The sequence below is a fragment of the Falco naumanni genome, chromosome 8 (assembly GCF_017639655.2).
Source record: "Falco naumanni isolate bFalNau1 chromosome 8, bFalNau1.pat, whole genome shotgun sequence".
NCBI lineage: Eukaryota > Metazoa > Chordata > Aves > Falconiformes > Falconidae > Falco > Falco naumanni.
This window is the reverse complement of record NC_054061.1, coordinates 10,142,882-10,167,451: the sequence shown is the minus strand read 5'-3', so window position 1 is coordinate 10,167,451 and position 24,570 is coordinate 10,142,882. Positions and strand designations below refer to the sequence as shown.

At 49.8% G+C, this 24,570-nt stretch overlaps 1 protein-coding gene across 15 annotated transcripts in view; it reads left to right on the top strand.

The window, feature by feature from the left end:
* Positions 1 to 24,038, top strand: part of UIMC1 (ubiquitin interaction motif containing 1) — a 39,405-nt gene extending 15,367 nt beyond the window's left edge. For 8 of the 15 annotated variants that reach the window (XM_040602618.1, XM_040602619.1, XM_040602620.1 and 5 more), the window contains 10 exons: positions 1,818 to 1,942; positions 2,290 to 3,447; positions 6,981 to 7,045; positions 9,528 to 9,616; positions 10,539 to 10,618; positions 13,871 to 14,039; positions 19,569 to 19,647; positions 21,187 to 21,307; positions 23,038 to 23,101; positions 23,544 to 24,038. In XM_040602618.1, the coding sequence (XP_040458552.1) occupies positions 1,818 to 1,942; positions 2,290 to 3,447; positions 6,981 to 7,045; positions 9,528 to 9,616; positions 10,539 to 10,618; positions 13,871 to 14,039; positions 19,569 to 19,647; positions 21,187 to 21,307; positions 23,038 to 23,101; positions 23,544 to 23,800 (2,207 nt within the window). In that variant the 3' untranslated portion in view covers positions 23,801 to 24,038. Of the gene's footprint in view, positions 1 to 1,817; positions 1,943 to 2,289; positions 3,448 to 6,980; positions 7,046 to 9,527; positions 9,617 to 10,538; positions 10,619 to 13,870; positions 14,040 to 19,568; positions 19,656 to 21,186; positions 21,308 to 23,037; positions 23,102 to 23,543 lie in introns of those variants that run through there. The other 7 variants (XM_040602622.1, XM_040602630.1, XM_040602625.1 and 4 more) reach the window with 6 other exon arrangements.
* Positions 24,039 to 24,570: the final 532 nt, after the last annotated feature.

Sequence of the window (24,570 nt, the reverse complement as noted above, 5' to 3'; positions counted from 1 at the left end):
TGATCACGTGCGCTGCTTTTCTTGCACGTGTCAGAGTTTGCAGGATCTGGCATGATTGCTGTTATGGTTTGGGCAGGGAAACAAATCAGCACACGCTTACTGAATGCTTGGGAGGTGTTAGGTATTGTGGAAGTACTGTGTGTTACTGATTTTCTTGGGGATGGGAGCCTTCTTCATACACTGGACTGTTGTGTGCTTCCCATTAAAGGATGCATTATTTTTTCTTTCCCCTGGTCCCTGCTGGCTGTAACATCATAGAGTGACTTTGTCCAAGGACAAAAGATCCCCGAGTGCACTGCAGTCTGCCTTCGCTTCAACCTCTTTCTTAATTTTTAAAGAAATTAAAAAAAAAAAGAAAAGAAACAAAACTAAACCCCCGACCTGAATCTAAGTGCTGATTTAGTAGGACATGTAAAGGCATCTACGGCTGGTAATCAGAACAGTCCAAAAATGCTTCAAATCCTGCTTGGGTGGGGGAGAACCAGCCTGCTATTAGCAACGAGCTGGGGGAAGGGCAAAGCAAAGCCTGCTGCTGTATGGATGCACCTCAATGCAGCAGTGCTGTGATGCACAGTCTGTGCTAAGACCAGTGCAATCCCAGGCTGCTTCCAGGGAGGCTGCGCTGCTGTATTTTGGTGGCAGCTGGTGGGAAGAGGAAAAGGGGAGCCTGCAACTTTTGAATACATCTTTATCCAGGGAACTGTCTGTTTCCGAAAGTGGCTGCAGTGAAGGCATGTTTTGTGCTTGGGCAGCCTTCCCATTCAAATTGCGTGCCTTAAAGATGTTTTAGCCCATCAGAGAGCAAGCCTTTTGGTTCATGCATGAGATGGCGCGTGCAGGATTCTGCCTGAAGGAAGGAGCGGGTTTTGAAGGAAATCTGTCAATTTGTTTCAAGTGAGAAGATGTATTTTTTTCAGCTCCTGAGAGTGCTGTTGAGTTGTTTTTCAAGCTGCACTCCATTCTGCAGGCATTGTATATTTTAAGCGTGGTGAAAGTGTTGAATCGAATCTAAGTAAGTAAGTGTTTTCCAAAGTAACTAACTGCTTAGTTTCTAAATAGCCAGTCTCGACTTCTGGTTTGCTCTGAGTGAGGAATATTTCAGGAAGATGTTTTCTGCTGAAATAGCAGTTAGAACTGTAGAAAACCTGTTTCCCATGCATGACTGACTTAGTGATGCAGTGGAGTGGTGATGTGAGAAGAAGGGGGATGTATGCATGTGAAAGATCCTCCATGATACCAGTGAGCAAGTAACATTATCCTTCACAGAGCTTTCCACCTGCGGCTCGGGGTGGGTGAACAACACGTAGTGCTCTTTCTCTTCGGTAGGTCTCCTGTGGTATTGCAGGTATCTGCGTGTCAGAAGGTAGTGAGGTGTGCTATTTGGCTAGTAAAAAAGTGTATTAAGATAGGCTCAGCAGTAAGGCAAGATACAGAACCCATCTGATATAAAAATGAGCACACTTTGGAGATCTGTCCTTTTCCCCTCTCCTTGAACATGTGTTTTGCAGCTGTAGGGTGTGTTGTTTGAGGGCAAATGAAAAGTCCTGTTGCTATTAATATACCCAGGGAGTCAGAGTTTAGATTGCTGTAGAAACCCTAACTGAAGTTCCTGACTTGGGTTATCTTTTTCACTTAGTTTTGCCTGCTCTGGTTTTGGTGGCATGTTTTTGGGAAAGCTGAAGTTTAGATGTTTTACTCTGCGTTCGTCCTGGGCAGGCGGCACCCTTGGACGTTTCTCCCAACATGATGGGTATAGCTTGGGTGTTTACATATACCTGCAGCTGTGACTTGACATTATCCTATTTCTTCTGCTGTAGAGATGACTGAAGAGGAACAGTTTGCACTGGCCGTGAAAATGAGTGAGCAAGAAGCTAGACAAGTGAACTGTCAAGAAGAGGAAGAGGAGGAGCTCTTGAGGAAGGCCATTGCTGAGAGCCTTAATGTAAGTGTGCTTATGTGAAGAGGCTTACTGGGGTTCTTCAGCAGCATTGCATTCTGCGCTTGCTTTGCCACACTGCACAAAAGAAGGTTTTACTGGGGGCCTAGCTATTTCCAGCATGAGCTGGAACTACAGCAGTTGCAGAGTAGTTGTTTTGTACCATTCCTAGTGAGAGGGGCGTATGAAGTCTTAACTCCAGCTGTCACCTGTTTTGGGGTACACAGTTCTGATCAGGGGTGTGCCTGTGTGTCTAGAGTCCAGGTGACGGCTGCTAGTGTGCTGGGGGAGCCCTTGGTATGCTCTGCTGGTAGACAACATGCCTCTTGGAGAATCAACCTTTTGTTTTTCAGAGCTGTCAGCCCTCGGATTCCTCTGATGCAACCCCTCAGTTGTCTGCAGAAGCACTGGGCGCACAAGGCCAAAGCCAGCCTGCTGAGAAAGAAGGCTCTGAGATCCTGGGAGATCTGGCGCTTTGCCCTGACACCCCTCGCTCTGAGTGCAGCTCCCACTCACAGAGCACCAGAGCTGATGGGAATGGACAGATGGATGTCGCCCGGAGCCCCCTGGTAGTGTTGAGGAGGTTAAGCCAGGAAATTGTCGAAAGCTCACTAGTATCCAGCATAATCGTGTCTCCGGGGAAGGGCCAGCCTGTGACAAGGTCAAGTGAGAAGCCTTCCTCATCAGCAAAAAGTGATTCTAGTAACATGTTACCCAGCGCTCTCAGAGAGGACCTCATCTCTTTGAGTCCCACCTTTGGCAGGGTGACTTCAGGCTCCTGGCGACTGACACCTCGGAGACTGTTCACAAGCCCCTCCGGCTCTTCCAAAGCAACAGGCCATGAACCAAAAGAGCAGTGCCTGTCCTGCACTCGCCATTCTGCAGGAGAAGGTGGTGCCGGGAGCTCAGCCACACCTAGGAAGAGCTGGACCGCAGAACAGTGTGGCAGCCCCAGGAGGAGTGGTGGAGGAGCAGGTACCAAACACACCTCACAGCCTGGGCACGCCACCAAAGTCGATGTTTCCACAGAGCAAGCGGAGCAGAATGAGGTGCCTGACTGTACCCCTGAGCTTTGCGTACTGAATCCGGCGGAGGAGAAGCACAAGCAGGAGGAGACCAGAGACACAGTGCACTATTACTGGGGCATCCCCTTCTGCCCCAAAGGGGTGGACCCCAACCAGTACACCAAAGTCATCTTGTGTCAGCTGGAGGTTTACCAGAAGAGCCTGAAGCAGGCTCAGAGGCAGCTATTGCATAAGAAGGAGTTTGGTAACCCAGTTGTGCCCAGTTCTTCCTTGAGCCAAAATGAGCTTGGGAAAGGAGAGCAGATGAGTAGGGAGAATGGGGTTGCTGATGGTACAGAAGATGGAGACCCAGATGGGCAGAAGGAGTCTGAGAGCATCACTTGGCTCCTTCCTTCAAAGAGGAGGGAGGCAGAGAGTCCAGGGCATAGCACTGAAGAAGAGAAGAACTCCACTTCTGATGATGAGCCTACCACCAGCTACTGCCAGGTAAGAGCTTCGCCACTGAGCAGATGTTGAGCAGTCCTGCTCTTCTGCCCATTTTAGGGTTCAGTCCCTTCTGCAAAGCAGGCATTGCTGTTTAAAGCTCCTCTTAAAATTTAGGGTCTTCCTCCCCTAGCCCCGCAGTTTACAGTGAAAGGGAGAGGCAAAGCGTACAGGCTGATACCCAGCTCACAAACGGTAGGGGCCATCATGCAGCCTGGCAGTCGTCCATTAATGCACCACTGAGATAAAGACTTCCAGCTGACTGGCCTTCTCGAAAGGGTGTAGCCTGGCAGTGTGTCAAGGTAGCGAGCACAGAGGTGATGCTGACCACCGCCAGCTCTGGCAAACCAGCTTATAAACCCATGGCAACGTGGAGAGCTCTGTGTTTTCCTTTGCGAACAGACGTGTGGCTTTTGTCCTTGCAGTGTAGCCTTTCCTTTTTACACCTACATGCCCATCTGTGTCTGCGCGTGCTTCACCCTTGCAAGTGCTCTTTTTCCCTAGTGGTCCTGCAGTTTTGGCCGGGAGAGGCTCTGCGTGCTCACAGGCGTCTTCTGCCTGTCATGGGTGATCTGTCATCGCGGCAACGCTCGTCGTCCTTGTTCTGGTGGTTGGGCACCTCTCCGGCTTGCTTGTTGGGTCTGCTAGACGCTAGGTGTCAGCCTCTGTCTCCGTCAGGACTCTCTTGTTGGAGCGGAAGGCAGCTTTCTGTCACTGCTAAGTTTAAACAGATTGCTAGTCAGATGAAGTATTTATTACTGCTGTATTTTAGGTTTGTGTCAGCCTTTTCCAACCCTCATTTTTCATAATGACTTCACTCCCGGATCATTGTATAACTTTATCTTCTCTATGACTGAAGCCTCAGCTCTGTTGTTCCTGTTTTCAAGTGTATTTGATCATTTACCCTGGTGTTAGAAAGATACTTAACTTGTTTTGTGATATTTATATTCTGTCTTGTAATATTGAACACTTAGAAAAAACGTCATGTCTGCATTTTCTGGTTGCAGAAAAAGAGCAGAGCAGCCTGTGCTGAAATGTGACTTTTCATGACAGTGCTTCAGCTTGGGTTTAGCAGATACGGATTTAAACAAGCCTTAGAGGTGACCTGCAGAGGAAAGAAACCGACTTGTGCCCTTTTTCATTTCTTTAGGATAGATACAAAAGACCTGAAAGGTTCTTAAGGCAAACTGCTTTTTTTTTGTCTCTGTCTTTTTCTGTTGAAGTGGAGGTCTTCATCTGGAGGACTGGGGTGACTGCAGGTCTCTGGAGGTGTGCTCTAAAACCCTTGGAAAGCTACAGCAGCTGGGAAGGGTGTGATGCTTTAATCAGTATTGAAAATTGTGGGGTATTTTTTATTATCTGTTTAATACCTAATTAATTCTTCAGAGAAAAGAGGTTTTAGTGGTGCTGAGTGGGAACTTGCAATGTACTCATCCTGACCACAAGTGCTCTCTCAAAGAGCTATAATGTGTATGTAATGTAGTCTTTCTGATATTTTTAAGGTGAAAAAATAAGGAAGTGGGAGGGGGAGCAGACTTTAGAATTTCAACCCTAGCCCAAAATTTTCCAGTCTTTTATTTGCTTGAGAGAAAATGATTTCTAAATGCCCTTTCATCTGCTTTATCACACATGGCTTGAGAGGTTGCTCCCTTCTCTCGCCTCTCTGTGCAGTCGCATGCTGAGGCCAGCGCAAGTGATTTACTTGCAAGATCGATATGTTTGATGTTTGCTGGTGCCTTGTCTCCATTTTTTTCCTTCTATCAAATACAATTCTACTGGCAGTGACAAAGCAAGGGCCCAGAGTGGTTGTGTCCCTAATGCGCTGCATCGCTTGGAGACCCCTGTTGCCTGTACTGCCCTGGGGCTCCCCCAGTGCCACCAGGACTGCTTTGCTAGTGGGGCTGGTGGCAGATTTTAGGCTGTGCCAATGCTAGAAACCATACATGGGGACTCAAAGCTGTCCTTGAAAAAGCCTTGTGTGCCGTGTATTGTACCAGTGAAATGCAGGTGCAAATGATGTGCTTGAGGGAGCTTGCCTCTACCCCTGCTCCAAAACCCTCACCTGGAGCAGGCAGAGTTCTGCCCTGGCAGTGGCCAACTGCTGCAACTGTCGCCTGCAGCCAAGGGGTGTTTGCACAGAGCAAATCCTGGTTGTCAGGAATCATCATAGCCTGTGAACCTGCACTAACAAACTTCAGTGCTAATAGAATCAATTCCTTCATAGCCTTTCAAATAAGGTTAGGGAACTCTTGGTCTTTAAAAGATTCAGAGGGAAGACCCAATTCTGGAGAGTTAGAGTCTGGTGACCTAAATTAGTGCCATACTTTATAACGTATGTACTAGGAAAAACAGAAATGTGGCCCAGCATTCCTGACCAGGGTAGCGGTGTTGTTAAGATATGCACAGTTCAGGAAAAAGAGAAATAAATTTAAAGGAGGAGGTGTGATATTTTATGTTGATGTAAGGAACAGCACAGATAAAACAGAATATTTGGGGGTTGGAGTCACTTTAGGGAAATCTTGACAGGAGGCTTTGTTTTGGGCTTGCTGGGGAAGTACATCAGCCATCCAGGAGTGGAGCTGATCAAAGTTGAAACCTATGGTGGAAATCAGACTTTGAGAGTTTAATAGACTTGAGAAAGGGGGAGGAAAACCCCTTGGCTTTCTTTGAGAAGTAGCATGAGAAATCGCAGGCCTGACAGCAAGGACTGGCAATAAACCATTGTAATTCCACCTGATTAGAGAACGGCAAGTGTAACGTACACTGAAGAAGAAGAAAGGGATCTGGGTAATGACTGGCATGTTAGCCTGACCTTGGCAGTGCATAAGGCTTTTGAACAAATTTTAAAGGAAAGAATAAGTGGAGTCATAGAGCTAAATGAAAAATGGGATAAAATGCACACGGATTTGCCAGCTGTAGATTGCACAGGTTAATCTGTTCCCTCTCTTTGATGGGACAGCTGATTTCCCAGTCAAGAAAAATGCAACAGATCTTACCCATAAAGAATTTCAGAAAAGTACCTCTCATGGTCAAACATCAGCTGTACCAGTTGATCAGGTCATCCTGGCTCAGGCAAATAGTTTTTAAACTGGAGTAGGTGAAGGCTGCTGGGGTGTGTGAGGAGGTGTAAGGTGACACTGAAATCATTGGGTTGTTTAGCTCTGCACAAATGGAGATGGAGAAGAGCTACAATTGCTGCTTACAAGTGTGTCAGGCTAGATGCTGGGAACAGGCAGAGAGTGTGGAGGGTGATAGAGAAGGATGACATGAATGAATGGGCATGGACTGTCCAGGAACATGGCTTGGCAGCAAGGTAACAAAATGTGCTGCCAGGCATTGTTGCAAGGAGCTGCTGAAACACCTTACCAGGATGATGGAGGGGAAAAACCAGACTAGTTCAGGATGGGTACTTAGCCATTTTCAGAAAAATATGCATAGCAGACTGGGTGCAATGTCATGGACAGAATCTGATGACCCAGCAGATCTTAGTTAACTGTGTACGTTGTTCTATATGATATCAGAATTTTCCTTTCCAGGCCTCCCAGGTGCTGCCTGCAGCGGATGTGCATGAAGATGGGGAGCCCATGCAAATTGCACAGGGGTGAGTAGGGTGACTTCAGACCGTGGGACTCATGGGCTCACTCCAGTGATGTGGGCTCTTCCTTTCTCCCTGGAGTATTTGGGGTGCAGTCTCGCTGGGGCTTGCTGCAGGACCTGGCAGCAGGGCTTGCTGGAAAGGCTGGCTGTAGTAGCTGCTGTTAGTTAGCCCTGGAAATAGGGAAAGAGGTGGGACACAAATGGGGAGATCAGTTACACTTGTTACTTTATAAAATGTGCAAGGTGCCTTCTAGTACAAGACGAGGACTTGATCCTTGCCCTCTGAAGCTAATGTGACATGGTGCAGTAAAGCTGTGGAGATGGGTAGGTGAGCTGAAGGTGAGTTACAGCCATGTAGTCACATGGTCTGTCTGGGAAGGCACATAGGCAGCATGGTGGAGGGTTTACTGGATTTCTGTGTGTATTTTTATGTTCTTGCCTTACTGCTGAAGAGGAAAGAAGGGAGGAGGAAGCCAGACGGCACTGCCTATCAGCCAAAGATAGAGTGCAGTGCTCCAGAAAAGCCACTTCAGCAGATGACAGGTGTGGGACAAGTCAACATGATTTTCTTCAGATTTAAGCCTACTCCTCTTTTCCTTTTTTTTTCTTCCCCTTCCTGTGGGATGCAATTCTGCAGCAAAGGCTGTGGGAGAAAAAGGGCAAATGGGAGAGGATTCAAGGAGCAAGTTACAAGAGAGGCCAGATAATGCCATGTTTTTAATTTGCTGGGTTTTATAATTTAAACCTGCTTTGGAACAAAACTGCCAACTTTCCTCTGATCTAACGGCATTTGTCCTGAGCAGTTAATATCAATATGCAGAGTACGAAAATCCCTCTTGCTTGCACCTTTCTAACAAGCTTAAAGCTTGCCTTGGGGAGCAGAAGGAACCTGCAGCTACCGTTGCTGCTGAGGCTGATGAGTCTGTGACAGCTGAGGTCTGAGCCTGTGTGCTTGCGTAGAAGGCACCGAGGTGTGCGCTCCGCAGTGCTGGCCTCCCGCCTGCTTAAGACAGAAGAGGCCAGGGCTGAACACAAAGAGAGGGACCTCAAGCCGCCCAGGAGCTCCTGGCTTGCCCACCTTGGGGCCAGGATGCACCTGGGTGCTGCGGCCCCTCCTTGAGCAGCTGGCACATCTGCAGCAAGGCAAGAAATGGCTGCAGACTTTGCAGTTTTGTGCACATTAAGTGTTGCCATCTGGCTCCTGGTAATTTGCCAGCACAGCCCTCTCTCGGGTAAGGCTCAGGCACCCCGACCGGCTGGCCTCAGCAGCACTTAATAGGAAAACACAGCTCGGAGCTGTCTGGAGGTAGTGAAGCAGTTTAGGAAGCAGCGGCAGTGAGAATAGGCTGCTTTGTTTTCTGCGGGCCACTCTGCCTGATTGTTTTACACTTTGTGCAGAGCATGGTAGATTGGGGTTTTAATAAATGATTATAGGCTTTGTTACCAGGAGATAGTTGGTGTAGCAAGAAATGTGGTTTGACTTCAAATTGATTAGCCCATTTTATAAATGTCATAGCAAGTTGTTTTGCGTGAGTTCTTTTGAAGTGAGCCCTGATGTTAGACACAGAGTAAAACATGCTCAGCCTGGATTCATAACAAATGCTTTGAGATGCTTTATTTAGAGAGAAAAGCCACTTGTGATTTCCTATCACAGTTTTGTTATTTATCATAAATCAGCAGTGGCTGTTCTCTCCTCTCTAAGGCCTGTGGTTGAGCTTAATAAATCTTCTATTTGTCAGTATGGGGATTCATGTTTTAAAGTGTGTTCTTGCATACTTGATCAGACTAATCAGAAAGCCATGCAAAGCGCTGAGTGTGTCAGCATGGGTGCCAGACTTACTCAGCAATGCTTGCCTGTTTCGGAAAGACACTGTGAGTGTGGGGGCAGGAAAAAAAGGAGGAATCCGAAGGTCAAAACGGGAGGAGTGATACCTGGTGCTGCCTGGAGGAACAGCCGTGCTAATGCCGTTAGGACTTTGCTGCAGGGAAGCCTTGCCTGTTGTTGCATCCATGCTGCTTCTGACTGCTGTGCAGAGCGTTAAGGAAGCAAATTAGCAGTGTGAGGAGGGAGGGGGGAATGCAGGATAAATCAAGTCTGTGTCTTTCCTGTTTGAGGGTTTTCTTCCCCAGACAGAAAGAGGCACGGTGCTGGTACCTGCACAACTCCCAAATCTTCTAAGAGTAGAAAGAATCAAGAGAGTCCCACGCTTGTGAGCAGGTATTTTTACTCCCCTGACATGAAACAGGGACCCTTTGAGCCTTTTTGTCAAGGGCTTCTAGAAGAAAAAAATGTTCCCTTTGGAATTTCTGTTTAGGACAGCATTTTAGACCCATATTTTGCTGTTATCCTGGTCATTTCTGGCTATTAGATATTGACCATTTGGAAATTACAGCATAGTCTGCTGTTCTGAACTGTGTGAGACAGGTGGGTGTGGCTGTCACACCTACTGGATTGGAGATTTATATTATATTTATATTTTGAACAGCATCTCTGTGTTGACCCCACTTGGCGGTAAAAGGAGCCCAGATACTGGCACAGAAAATTCTGCTGATGAAGAGATATCTGTTTGCCCAGGTAAGAGGTGCTTGAGAATTTTGCACCAAAAGTTGCACACTTAGAAAATTCAGAGAAAAGAAGAGAATTTTCAAGTAACTTGAACAAACCGAGATTTCTTTCCCAGCTGTGTTTGTCAAGGCTGAAATTATCCAGATAAATTAGTTTGATTCTCTGTTTTTGGACCCATTTCCTCTAAGACAGTTCAGTGACCAGAGATTGCTAAGGACTTGCTGCTGAAGAGACACTAGGATGTACATTGCTGTGGAGGAGTCACTCAAAACAAGGTGTTAGGAGTGGTCTCTTCAAGAGGTGCAATCAAGAAATTTTCAGATTTTTCAGTGCCAAGATACGTGTACAGTGTGAGAGCTGAAATAACTTTTGTCTTGCATTAATTAAACATGTTTGGGATCAATGTGTTTTTCTTCCTTGGTCTCTCCTACTACGTTTGAGATTTTTCCAGTCCAGGGTTTTAAGTGAGAAAAATTGATGAAGAGACTGCTCCTGTTCACAAGCAGCTGTAGAGAGAGAGGTCATGGTGGTGCTTGGAGGCATATTTTGTTGCTAGGGAAGATGTGGAGGTCTAAAGATGGTGCATCTGCAAGACAGACCGCAGAACAGGAGCTCTGTTTGTCTGGAAGTGAGAGAGCACTCTATTCTTGCTTTGTCTCTATCCCAGCAAGTGTGCCAGGCACTTTCCTTTTGTCTAGTCTCACTCCCCATGAAGCCACAAAGCTTCGGTGGCTTTGTCTTCACACTGCTGTGCTGTGACTTTAACCCCTCATCCGGCTGTGTTGTTGCACATTGTCTGAAACATTTGTGGCAAGTCTAAAAAATGTTTTGAAACTGTGACAAGACTGTTAAGAAATGGACTAAGTTACATCAACAAGTGAGGAGATTGGGGGCTGCAAACCTGTGCTGACGTGGAGGTGTTTTTCTGCAGAGATCCAGCAGAGTCCACTGGAAGCTATTGAAGTGGAGAGAGAAGAGCTCTGCTCGGGCAGCGGGGATGAACCTATGCAGGTAAAAGAGCTTGAAGTTGGGGAAGGGTCCTGTTTCCTCTCCTGCCTTCTAGACTGTGGTTCAGCTGAGCTGTGCTGGCGTTTCCCCTTGGGTAGCTGGGAGCTTGGGCTGCTGCCGTTGGGATCCTCACAAACTGTTCCCTCTTCACTTTTCTCCACTGCTTCGTAACGCTAGTCCCTTTTGGCTGGGGACTGTGTGCAGCTGCTTCTAGAGCCTTTCAGTCCTGTAGCTGGAGAGTTGTTACCAATTCCAGCTTTTTCTTTTATCCCACACGCACTGCTGCACTGGAGGATGCCATCAGTGTGGACGGCAGTGCTGTTGCCCATGTTAGTGATGCAGAAGGGGCCCCAGGAGCTGTGAGGGGAGTCCTAGTAAACCTCAGTCACTCGTGTTGTGACATGCTTTTCCACAGTCCTTTGGTATTTGTTCTCCACAGACCATCTCCAAGAGGCTAAGAGGAGAGGTTCACCCAGAGGCTGGGCTGGGTTAAAGATGACATGGAAGTGTTGAGGGCTGGCGGTGGTTTGCAGTCCAGGCAGAGTGACCTGAGCCTGGGAACCTTGATTTCAGTGCAGTAGTAGTTAATAGCTATAGTAAGTCAGTGGTGGGGCCATCCTCTTACCTCCTGATGCAGATGTGCGCTGTTGTGTGGCTCCTTTCCCCCTGTTGTCACACCTGCACAGCAATTGCTTTGCAGCTGTCACTGTACCAACATCTGACTTCAGTTCCTGCTTCTGATAGAACTCTCTTTGTCTATTAATTTAGAGAGTGATATCAAAGGGGTTGCCAAGTGCTCCTCTGGCAGGGTACATGAATACAGAATCGTACAGCTCTTGACAAGAGGATTCATTTGTGGAAAGCTCATTCTGGGAGTCTGCAGCTTGTACAGTGCGTCTGCAGCTCCGATGTCTCATTGTCACAGGCCTCTTAATAAACCAGCTTCTGCTGTTGTGTGCCTTTCATTCTGCAGGTATCTCAAAGCACTGCTCAGTCAATTAGAGACTGCAGCAGGGAGAGGCGGCGGTCCTGTGCTGAGCTGGGTAGCTGCAGCCACTGAAGCACGTTCATGACCCATTTTGCTGCGGCCAGGACGCTGCCCTGTCCCTTGTGCTTTGCAGAGGGTGCCCCAGGTCTCACACCTCTGCCTAGACGGGACAAGGTGATCGGCACAATGTTCAGGAGTGGTGAGGTGGGGCTTCCTAGGGATTGTTTGACAACATTATCGTTGGCAGCAGGTACCACTGCGGAGCCTGCAGCCCTCCAAGACAGCAGGAACAGCTACCATGTGCATCAGCAGTTAGCATAAAGCTAGTGTAGACCACTGGGACTGACTTCTTCCTGGCAGATGTAGAGCCAGGACACAGGAGTCTTGTTGTTGAGCTCAGCCTCTAGCATTGCTGTTGGCTGCAAGTACTATGTCTTGTAGACAATTTCCTCTGCTAAAGAGGAGAGGCAACAGTCTCTGCCTCTGACAGGGGTGATTGGTTGCTTCCGCAGTTGAGGTTTTCCAGGCTGTTACAGCAAGATTTTGTACAAGCAGTTTTGGGACCGTGGTGTCTTTTGTTACAGAATGTTGCATTTCCATTTAAAATTAGTAGTTTACTGCTGAATGTAGGCAAACAGGGTGTGCAGAATTGGTGATCTCCTAAGATTGCTTTAAAAATGCCAGCTAGAAGGAGCAGTGCTGGCTGCTTTTCCCATTTTCCTGTGTGTTTGACTAGGATAACGCAGGTTTCATCTGACCATTCATATTTGACACATCTTGTTTTTTAATGGCTCCTCTGTGTGACGCCCCACAGTGAGGATTTCACAAGATGTAGTGGCACTGAGATGTGAGAGCGAGGTACAAGTGCTAATGCTGTAAGTGATGTACTTCAGCAGCCTGTGTTCAGCTGGAGAAACTCTTGTGGCAACTCCTCCACAAAAATCCAGGGCGGAGAGCCTCCTTGGAAATGAGGAGTGTTCCTGGGGCTCAGTGCTGTAGCCTTCGAGCCAGTGTCTGTGAGAAATGCATTTTGTGAGTTGGATTCTTGATGTAAGGTCCAGTCCTGCAATTTTTTGCATAGCTCCTCTTGAGTCAACAAAGCACCCCCCTCTTTAGGACATAAAAGTCAGGATCCGACCCTCATTTGGAAAAGCAAGTAATAAACCAAGTAATATGACAAAGTGCTCCAGTGGCACTGAACGTCTTGGCTGACCCCAATTACTGCTTCCCTGAAATAATACTATTGGAGGGAAGCAGGCGGCAGTTTTGCTGTATAATGTATACGTGTCACTCCTTAGCCCTAAGAACATAAAACTCTCTCCTGTATTATTTTCTTACAAGTTTCTTCTAAGCGGTTAATATTTAAAGAACTTTTTTTTTTTATCATTTCGAGAAAGGAAAGGTTCTTAAATGTGGAGAAATCTTGTAGCAAGCCTGGCTAGGCAGAGTTCTAGTTACGAGTGAGATGGCAGCAGTCTGCTGTGTCTTGGGAGCATCAGTAGCATAGGGAGCAGGCTGTGTCTCTGCAGGTGGGTAGCGGAGCACCTTTGCAGCTGTGTAACTAATGCAAAAAGGGTATTGCTAAGTGGTAATGGCACCTGGAGAACGAACATGGGCTCTTGACTTTTTGCCCTGGTGAAAAGCCACTGCTAGTAATTTTGTGACATGGATTTTTAAAGGTGTTGCCTCTCTCCTTGATCTGTGTCCCCTCTGATGACTGCTCCAGTCACCTCCTCTAGAGAGGAGGAGCCTCTCCGTGATCTCTCCGGACTCCCTAAGAGCACAGCAGCCTCCTTTCATCCTGGGGGAAGCTGTGTTCCCAGACAGTGCTGCCTGTGTAGCGTGGATCATGTCCAGAAACTGATGAGCACAAGTCAGGTGTTGAACTCTTGCTTTGCCCCATGAATTTTCCATCAGTTCCGCTTCTGAGCTTTCGTGATTAATGGAAGCTTTGCCATTTTTCTGCGGTAGTACAAGTGATGTTTGCCTTAAACGGTGTGCACGGCTGTGCAGGGAGGTTTCACCATGATTCAGAAGGACATGTTGCCTTTGGAAGAAGAATTAGTTATTAGTGCTGCACAGTTTACTCAGCCAGTGGTGTTATTTCTGACCAGTATGTGATGAAGGGAGAATGAAACTTTCCAAGAAAAACTGAGTCTGTGGGAGGGTGAGTAGCTACCAGACAGCATGGAGCTCTGCACCTAGCAAAAAAAAGAGAAATGACACAATTAAGTGTCTGGCTAATTTTTTCTTCTTCTTCTTCCTAGGCTGGTGGAGATGGTGATGTTGGCAGGACTGTGTCTGAGTGCAGTCCTACAGCTGCTGACCATGTGTCCTGCCCACTATGTGACCAGGGTTTTCCAGCTACTGAGATCGAGCTGCATGCCATGTACTGCAACGGCATTGGGGGAGAGGAGGCTGGTGAGGACAGACCAGGTCTGCCAAGCACTGTTTCTGTGTTCTTGCTCTTTGTGCTCATCTCCCTTTCCTGTTACTTGCGGCCAGGTGCTGCAGTCTTGTCGTTCTTTGGATACTTGATGCATAGAGTGGTGTGTATGGAGGTTTATTCACTCTGCCTTGTTCCATCTCCAAGCTGGTCAGGAGAGTGTTATTGGAGGCTCCTGTGTTTCCAGAATCTCCTGCACAGAGACATCTTTCTGACTTCATAATTCATCACGTTATTAGTTCTTTGGAAAGTATATAAGCTAACTTTTGCCCCAGGATCTAGCCCTGGATGCTTCAAGCAGTACTCATAAGACATTGTGTGTTTTGTGGAGGAGCTGCAGAGAATCTGCCAGTGGTAGAAAATGGCAGGCTCTTGAGCCATGCAGGTGAGCATCCTTCAGGGTTCTCAAGAAGAGAGAATGTTCTGTAGCACTCCAAGCATGACCTGTGCTCTGCAATGAGTCTGACGTTTGTATGTGTAAAAATGGCTCGTTCAGCTGCGAGAGATTGCAGAGAAAATTCCCTCTTGTTCCTCCAAAATTGCAGAGTTACAGCTATCAATCTGGGAGCTTGGATTTTTCTCCTTCCTGTGAAGAGTGAGGCACAGAAGCATGGTCAGAATGCCCATATTAATCCTCTTTGCAGTCTTCTCTGTATCAGTTTTCCGTAGCCAACCTTTGTAGAGCTTAAGTGAACAAATACACGGGTTGGTTATCAACATATTCAATAAGTTATGTTTTAGCTGCTGTTTGAAATGTAAAGTCTGTGTTAGCACAATGTCAGGTAATATCAAAGTAGTAGCTTGTAATAAGATTAACTTTTCAGGTTGTGAATATATAATTTTCAGTTACATACTGGGTTATTAAACACAACCTAAATCTAAGATGTTTAAGCAATTTGAGCAAATCGGAGGTAGTAAAAGAACTGTAACTTCTGCATTCCTCAGCAGGAGGAAGTTTCACCATGTAACAGTGCAGAGTTGGTGTAGTTTTAGAATACAAGATCCCCTGCTATACTAAATCTTTCAGAGTATGACATGGATCCTGTCAACCTAACAGGAGCCAGAGTAGGTGCTGATACTTCTTGGTGCTTAATTTTGGTGGGGAGTTCTCTCTGCAGGCACAAACCAGCTACTAATGCAAAGTGTTCAGTCCGGGCAAATTGCAAATTATCAGTTCCTTTCCCATCCTCAACACTGATAAAGGTCTTACCCACCCTACAAAATGGAGCAGAATTTTTAGTATGCCTTTCAGCAGGAATGTATTTGGCCCTGTGGTAATCGGGTCCCTGGTGTGGCTGGACTGTGAGTATATCCATTGATCCTGGGGAATCCTGACTGTGATCAGGAAAAGGCTTTGAATTCTTTGGCAGTGTGAGGGAATTTGTTATTTCCTTTGGTGTTGGCTTTCAGCAGGACAGAGTTCAAGGCTGGCCTCTCCACTCTGCTTCCAGACTGGTCTCCTTGGGGATCTTTGTAAGAGTAGTTATTTTGGAATTGCTACTCTGCTGTTCGGGCTTGTTCAGAACAATCCCCCCCATAAGAATACTAGCCTGGAATAAAAGGGATTTTGGTCTACAATAATGGCTCTAAGCAGAGCGATGGTTTTGGGACAAAATCATGGTAATTTGGGGTTGCTATTGCCAGTCATTCTAGTGTTTTCCTTGTAGACACCAGACTTTACTGGCCATAACAGTCTGTGATGCCTGTGTTGTTTGTATCAAGACCCTTTGCAGGATCACAGGTTTCCTGGACTTAGAGAAGCACGTAATGCGGGGCAGAATCCTGCCTGCCTGCTGGGGCTCACTCTGGCTTGCGGGGCACCGTGCTCCAATTCCCAGCAGCTGTAGAATGTCAACAGCCACCCGGAGAGGATTCACCTGATGGGGTTGGTCAGTGGGATTTGGGTTGAATAGGCAGGGGTGATGTTTAGCTCTGAGCAGAGGCCAGACAGTAGCCTGGCACAGCTGTGCAGGTACAAAAGGACTCTGTTTCCAGGGCTGTTACCTTGGCATTCATCACTAGCACAAAATTCATAGGTAAAGCTAATGCATGGGGAGAAAAAAGAGGTGGGAGAATTGTCTTCTGAAGCAAATGTCAGCTCCTGTGTGAGTCCAGAAGCTGTTCTCTACTGCTGCAGCACTGTGTGCTCTTGGCTGGCTGCTGGCTTCCTCGAGAGCATAGCAACAGCCTTGTGTGAGAGAAAAATCAAAGTTCTGCCCTCTAACCCATGCCCTGATCTGTTAAGACGGCTTCTGTTTTCCTTCGGTGCACTAGGTCAGGGGTTCCTGGTCTGTCTTTGGACTTATTAATTGGATTTGCTCCTGATGTCTCTAGAATTGCAGATTATGCAGTCCTGCAGACTATAGCTGTCAGTGTTTTTCATTTTAAAATTACAAAAGGAGAGGTTCTTGGTGGTGGTACTTCTTTCCTCTTCTAATCATGCACCAAAGTCTTTCAGTGTTATATATCAGGAGGCCAACTCAGTCTGGCTGGTGTTTAAGGACAGGTTTTCAAATGAGTTAGCCTGGGTAAGAGGAGTTACAGTTGCTTCCCCTGTGTATACATGGTTGCCCTGGCTGGATGCCCAGACCACCACATACCTGGGCAGTATGAAAATCTGATCATGAAAATTTCCATTTTCCTGTGGTCTGAGTAAATAAAAACGAAGAGCCTGCTGTTGCGTTAGCTACTGTACCAGGCTGAGGAAGGTTCAGGTCCTGAGTTTCCGGCTCAGTGACTGGTGTTAGTTCCAAGTGAACAAGTGGAGCTGTGGAAGTGCTGTGCCAGCTCCCTCTTCCTTCATGCACTCGGCTGAAGGGCTCACTTGTGTGAGAGGGGTGTTCTGCTAGAGTCACTGCATCCATCGCCGCCTGCTGCTGCCAATGCAGGAATCAACTGGTCTCAGCTTGGAAGCGAGTCTTGGCCGCTGCTGAGTACAGAAAATAGTCTGGAGCTTTGTGACATACTCTATTCCTCTTGGCCTCCATCCACATGCTCCAGCCTCTCAGTTCCCAAGTGAGCCCAGGAAAATGAGGATTTCATATATCCCTTCCTCCCAAAGCCTCAAATGCAACCTGATGCAGCTGTCAGTCTTCAGCAGCAGCAATGGTGCTGTTAAAAAGGTTGTGACATCAGCAGAAGTGGCACTGATACAGCAGAAAGAGTAGCAGAATGGGTGCAGAGGAAAGTTTCATCACTTCTGAGAAAGGACAAGGTGCTGGCAAGCCTGCCGCTAGTAGGATCCTGCACAAAAAGTGGTACGGCTGGTACTGAGAATGGGGAGGAAGCTGGTGGGTCAAACCACAGGTGGGTCATGCAGCAAGGCAAGGAGCTTGGTGACTATGGCCTCGCAGCTCTGCACCCTGACCCGACCTGGCAGCCCCGGGAGGTGCCTGGGGTGGGCCTGCTGACAGTAGGGGTGTGCTGGGGAGGGTTTGCTCCTCTTCCCCAGGGTGCGAGCCGGAGCCAAGCAGGCTAAGGATGACTTGTCAACCAGAAGAAATGCTGAGCTACGGAAAAGGTTGTTCTTGGGCTACAGAGTGTGACCCAGTGAAGCGCACTGCATCTGGGAGAGTTACGAGGCTCCTGTCGCACAGCGGGTCAGCACTGCTCTGTGGTGGGGATTTTCCCTATGGCAAGTCTTTTCCCCATGTTCTGAACCCCCTTCCTGTGGGCAGCCGGTGTGTTTTGGCAGGGGTTGTGCCTCACCAGCTGGCCCTGTTCTCTCTCCTGTGCCTCTGCTTCCAGCAGCACAGCTGAGGGTCTTCCCCTGGGCAGCTGCAGAGCTGGTCCCAGACATCTCTAATGGGCCCATTATGCCAGATGTGTTCACTGCTTTTGGAAGAAAATAGAACTGATTAACACCTAAGCTGGTGCACAAGGCTCCCGAGACAGTGTTAAAGGAATATTAACAAGTGCACGCTGATTTGGAGAGCAGCTTTCACCACCATGTCAAATGCATGTGTTGGTTGGGTTGTTGGGAGGCTGGATGGCCTGGGGGGTGGCCATGGTTATCAGTCCTCCTAGTCAGGCTGCCACTTCGAATCTGGGCCAGGCTAAGTTAAGGAGAGACATCCGCTTCAGTGCCTGTGAGAAATGAGCTGTTGGTACCAGTCATCGCCTACGAGACAATACCCACGTCCTAGGAAACGCTCGAGCTTGTTTCTTCAGCATGGATGTCAGCCCCAACAGCTCCTGAGCATCTCACAGTGCATTTGCTGGTTGTGGCTGCAGATCAGTGTTTGCTACTAAGGGAAAGGCTGTGTTGTATCGGCATCGTGGATAGATACCGGGGTGTCTAACACTCTGGAAATGGGGTTTTGCTAAAATTCTGAAGGATTCTCTTTGTTCCACACAAAATTTTGTCTGTCCCTTTATCACAAGATAGGCCAACAATAACAGGTTTGTCATACCTATACCTTGGATTCAGACCTTTCTCCTAATGAGTGTATGGGAAGCGATGTTACCAGGCTGTAAAATCGCTCCATGCATTGTCCCTTTAGCCAGCTTGCCCAGGAGTGTTTACTGCAACATCTGTTTTGGAGCTGGAGTTTTGAACATCCCTGGTGAAGCAAGTGAAGCTATCTGATATGTTCCCTAAGGATCTTTGCTGGTGGCATGTCAACAGGAATAGGCTGAGAGGAATTTGACTGAAAGAGACAACGCTCCAACGTGTTCCCTGCAGATGCCTGGAGAGCAGGTTTGGAAAGGCTGCTTGGGCGTGCTGAAGGAACAGAAATTGTTGGACCTGTCATCAGCATGCTGGTCAGACAGGATCTCACTAGCTACCCACGTGTGTTGGAGCTGGCTCTTCCCTGCCGTCGCTGGAGAGCAGCACCACCGATGCTTAGCCCTGGTAGAGATCTTCATCCCGAGGCCTCGCAGAGCTGTATGCAGATAATAGTACAGATCCCCCCTGGTTCACGTGGACGGTGGAAAAAGCAATGAGTGTAGGCTGATTGTTGTAACCTGCCCTTTCCAGCGTGAGCTGTATCCCTCCCTGGCAAGGCTCACTCTTCCTGCCACATCTGCAGAAGGGCTGGTGCCTCCGCACAGCCCCCCCGCCTGAGCTCTCCTTCCCCCCCGAGCTCACAGTTGCCGTGCTCCCTCCCCTGCAGTAGGCACGGGTGCTTAGTTTGGCGGGGAGCGGTGCTGTGCTGCTGGAGCAGCTGCGTTAACTCTTCTCCCAGGCTGTTGTGCTGCTGTGCATCAGCTTTAAAATTACTGTAAAGTGCATACTGTTGATCCAGCTGTTTCTGGCAGAAGACAAGTTACAGTGTGAAATGGCTAGCTGGCTCTGAGCCTGGGGAAGGTAACTTCTTCAGTATCTCCCCAGAAAAAAGAAAAAACCTCTTCTGCGTGGAGGAAGACCTTGCTCGTCCCAGTCTAGTATTTCTTAGTCTCTACCATCGCTTCTGCTGCAGCCTTGAGTGGAAGCGATTGAAACTTGTTGCATTTGGACACGGTTTAGGTATGGTTTTTGGGTGGATGACAGGTAACCCTTTCTGGTTTTCCTCTAGTGCTCACCCAGCGTCAGAGGGAGGCAAGAAGTAGAGCTGCCAGGGGTGAAAGCGGCCCAACGTCCTTAGATATTGACAAGTAAGTAGGTATGCTTGCTTCTCCGAGATTGTTTCTGTGCTTCCGTTCTAGCTTGCCTGTGGATGTCTTTGTTCCTGTATAAATGCTGGCTGTTGGCCTTATAGCAATATTTCCCGAAGAAATTGCCTTCCCTCAGTGCCTCTTGTTGCAGTGCTGGCTATATTTAAACTGAAGCAAGAGGAATTTGCTGTTCTCAGATCGTTTATTTTTGCACTGATTTCCTTTCAGCCCAATCCATGGTGGGTCAGGGATGCATGGTCTCTGGCCGCTGTGGGGGGAGCTGTAGCTAAAATGGTGCTAACTCAGCCAGCTTCTAATGGGAGATTTGAGCTTGGTAACCCCGGGAAAAGAAGAGGCTAGGACAGGGAGGCTGTCAACATGGCACCTGTAGTGATATTCTTAATTAAATTAGACTTTCAGAATAGCAGTGGCTTTGTTTAATCTCTTCCCATGCAGCCCCTCCTCCTGCCACCCACACAAAGCATCATAAGAGTGGATCTGACAGTAAAATCCCTGCTATGGAAGCAATTTTGCTGTTACAAACAGTGGATGGCAACATCACTAATGGAATTAGGCTAATTATAGAGAGGACAGCTTCTGTTTAGACACATTATCTGGGTAATCAGCACTGACTGGAAAGAAAATAGGGGAAAAGTACTGCATAGTTTTGCTCGATGGGGGCTCTCCGTACGCATTTGAGAGCCTGGGGTGAGTTTTACTAGGGGAGTACTGCTTATCAAACTGAACACAATGCTGCTGGGGCTGGTCCCGGGGGGCTCGTCTCTTCTTGGAGATGGTGAGTCCTGAGCAGCTTCCTGGGTGGATATTCCCATCCTGAAGAATCCGTGCCCTCTTCTGCATGGTTCAGTCCCCACCGAGAGCTGGTATGGAAGTGAGTGTAGCTGTGTAAGTCCACACCTGACCTTCATCTCCTTTCACCCACGATGATTTTCTTCCCAAGCATACTCAGTCGTCCTGCATGAGCCTGGGCGTCTTCTACACAAATGAAGGGTTTTGAGGAACATGCTGTGCCAGCCCCCCAGCAGGAGCTCGTGCTTTGCATTCCTCTCCCAACATGGCATGATGTAAAATGGAGACAGTGCAGAGAAAGACTTGATTTACTAGTCAGACAAGTTCATCCAGCCCTGGTAAAATGTCTCTCTGATTTAACACACTTGGTTTGCTTTTCAGGCAGAATTTAACTCCCCTTTGCAAAGCCCTCGCACTTCATTTCTGTGAATTTTGACAGGGTGCTTTATGTCTGGGGAGAAATCAGTGGTGTTTGAGATAGTTAGTTAGATGAGCAGATTTGATTACCGTCCTGCTGCTGCAGCAGCAGGATACAGAGGAACAGGCAGGGAAAACTGATAACCACTCAGTCTTTGCGATTGGTGCTGGCCTGACCCCACTGGGTGAGACCTGATCTGGTGACATGTCTTCTCCGTGGTGTGGCCTGGAGAAGGAAAGTCACTGCTGGTGGCTGGGAGCCCAGTGCAGGGCGAATCCTAATGCGGTGCTCTGTCCTTTGCTGCCTGGCAGGTGTGAGAAGTGCTACCTCTGTAAGTCACTGGTGCCACTGCTGCAGTATCAGAGGCATGTGGACAGCTGCCTTCAGGCTGCTAGGCAAGCTCAGGGAACCAGGAGGCTGCGAAGCACCAAGGTGAGGGGTGACCTTGCAGACCATCTCCTTTGCTTTGCGCTGGGTTTGGGGCTGGGTTGGCAGCAGGAGCTGTTTCCCTGGTTGATGGGATGAGCTAACCTGGTGTAGGATTGCCTGTCCCTGTGGGCTGCCATGGCCAGAGAACTCATTGCCCTCCTTCCCACGACGCTCTGCGAGAGTATGGACTGGTCCCAGGGGTGAGCTAATCCAGCATTGCTGCCAGTAACCTCTCCAGCAGGCAGGCAGCCAGGGCTGTCCCACTGCCAGACAGCGTGCCTCAGTCCTGCAGGCTTCCTTGGCTGAATATAGATGGAGTGGAGGGCAGTGTCAGGTTGACAAGCATATCTGACTCTGTCCACAAGGCTTTTCCCACGGGGAAGGCTTCAGAGCCGGAGCAGGGGGGAACCACTCGGTGCTGGGAGCAAACTGCAGTATCTGGGGAGAAATGTGGGGGAGTAAGTGTGGTGGAGGTGTGCCGGGTGCGGGGAGCGTTCCTTGCTAGAGGAGGTGGGAGGCAGGAGTGTGGGTGGCAGCTGGCTCAGTCACTTGCCAGGTGTTGACCCCCACCGTGCTTTTTCCTGCTGGTGGCGGTACTGGGGGAGTGCAGACAGGGTCCTTCCAGGCCTTCCCGCTGATTCCTACAGGCAAAGCTCTAGTGCCGCAGCTTTGCCTGCGCTCAGAAATGTGATTCTCAGCATGAAGATGCAACATGATGTCTTGGTTTCCTATAATCCCTTAAATCCATCACAGGCCTCAGCCCTTTGGGGATTCAGATGCAAATGATGAGATTTCTGGTTGATGATTTTGGCTGGGATACAGCCAAGTGCTGTGTGGTTCAGCGTACTGCAGGGCACGGGCTGCTCCTGCATGTGACCAGCTCTGTGGGGGCTGTTTGACTCTGTCCCTGTGCCCCACAGCCAGCTGGTATGTGGGGTCCTGCATGCAGGCACGGGGACGACAGGGCATTGGGAGAAAGGTACTGGAGCCAGGCAGCCCTTTGGGGCCCCTCTGTGTTTGCTCTGGCGCTGCCTTGTGCCGGGGTGACAGCTCACTGGGGGAGCAGGTCATGCCTGGCTGTGGGCTGGATCATTGCAAAGCTTCCTGGTGGCACTGTTGGGCTTGCAGGTTCCTGCTGTGGCCCATTTTGGGGATGCTTTGCAGCTCCAACTTCACAGCTGGGATGCCAATGCCTTCCAGAACAGTTCTGGGGGCAGGGAGCAGCCAGGATAGGGACTTTGCTGGGCCAGCAGGGCTCAAAGCAGCCAGGCCAAGTGGTCTTCCCTTAGCCTGTGCGACCAGCGCAGCTGCACCTTTCCAGGGGTTGAGAGAAGGCACAGATTGTGTTCCTCCTCTGGCTGTGTCCTGGAGGACAGCCCTTCCCTCCAGCATGAAGCCCCTGTCCCCTCGGACAGAACGAGATGGAGCCAGCCCTCAGAGGCACGGTGCTGGGGAATGTGCCCAAGCTGTGGCAGAGCACCTGGTGCCCTACTCACCGGCTGGGCTAGGGGGGGTGGCTTCCTGGCCTCCCGCTGTACCGGGCTGTGCTCTAGTAACTGCTCTCGGCTGCCTCTGCTTGGACACCGGTTGGGCTGGGCCTGGGGCAGTGCCCTTGCTGTTGGCAGTTCCCTCTTGTGCTCAGCCTGGCCCCATGGGCTGGGGGAACGGGGCCACCCTGGCTACAGGGTTCCCTCCCGGCAGCACTGTGACGGCGGTTCTCCTCTCCTTGGCAGGATGTTGGAAGGCAGGAGAAGGGACTCCTCAGAATGCTGGAGCTCTCGGAGAGCAAGTCTGCAGGTGGGAAGCTGCTTTCTGTGCTTGCCTGGATGGGTCAGGGCTGCCCTTTCCCAGCTCTCTCCCCTTTTGGTCCTGGCTCAGCCTGGGCTGTGCTGGGACAGCAAATTCCCCTTGAAGGGTTCGGTTCCTCCCGAGCAGAGCAGGAGGCTGTGGTTTTAGCTGGCTGCACACATCCCTGCCTCTGCCTGTGGGAGCTGTGTCAGTGCTCAGAGCCCTCGCTGGGGGTAGGGGGGTGCGCTAAGCCCATTGCACCAAGAGATGCCCAGCTCCCTGGGGGGTGGCAGGGTGCTGCTGTCCCTGCCTGCATTCTGGCGCTTCCCTCCACGGATCCGAGGGCTGGAGGAGACAAGTGGGGAGAAATGCACGCAGCAGCACCCTCCTCCCCTTGGCCATGGCTTGCACGGGAGGGTGGCCAGGCAGGGCTGACGTGCTCTTGTTGCAGGTGCTGATGCGGGGGGACCACTCCCTGGAGTAGGAGACCAACAGTCCCCTCCCACGCTCTCAGCCAGAGCCGGGGGGCCGCTGGCAGACCACCCCAGCTCCCTTTGGCACGCACCTTTCAACATCTCCCCTGAAAAACCCAGCGTCTCCTTCTCAGAAGCCATGGACTGCATTGTGGACAAGAAGCCACACGCGGCTCTTCACTTGGGCAGCCAGCAGCAGACCAAAGGCTGCCGCCGGAGAAAGCACAAGTTCTGAGGCCAGCGGTGCAGCAGGCCCCCCCCGCAGCTCCCTGCACCCTGGTGAGGGTCTGCATGGCACCGTACCCCTGCTTCACCCACAGCCTATCTCTCCGACCCCCCTTTTTTATGTTTTATATGACCTGTGCAGGGAGTGCTGGGTGGAGAAGTGACTGTGTGTTTTACAGGTGCCTGTGCAGCTTTGCTCTCTGTTAAAGAAATGGAAATATATTTATGTATGTTTTTATGAAACTGCAGCAATACGGAGGAGCTGTGCTGGCTTTCTCTGGGGAAGGGGAGGTGCTGGAGGGCGAAGAGGAGGAACAGTGTGTGGGGTGCCCAAAATCACACTTCCCGAGGCTGGTCCTCGGGCTCTGGGGAGGGGGTGAGCTCGGGCCCCCCCGGGCAGGGGGCTGCAGTGCTCTGTGCAGCGTCACATCCATGCCTTTCCCAGCTGAGAGCCGCGGAGGGCACCTTGGTGCCGGCTGAAGCCGCAGTCAGCGGACGCAGAGACCAGCGGAGCCACGACCGCGGTGTCCCCATGTCCTTGGTGCCTTCCCTCGGCCGCGAGTGGCCGATCTCCGGGGCGGGGAAACTTCAAGGGCAGGACGCTCCCCGGCTCCCGGGAGCATCCCTGCCCTGCTACAGAGCCCCTTACCGGGAGAGGAGCGTGGGGGGCTCCTGACCGCGCCGCTCGGTTAACGGGACGGCCGGCTGCACAGCGAATGAGGCTCGGGCCGCAGCGACGCCGTGGGGCGGGGGGCGGTGCTGCCCGGCCGGGGGCCGCGG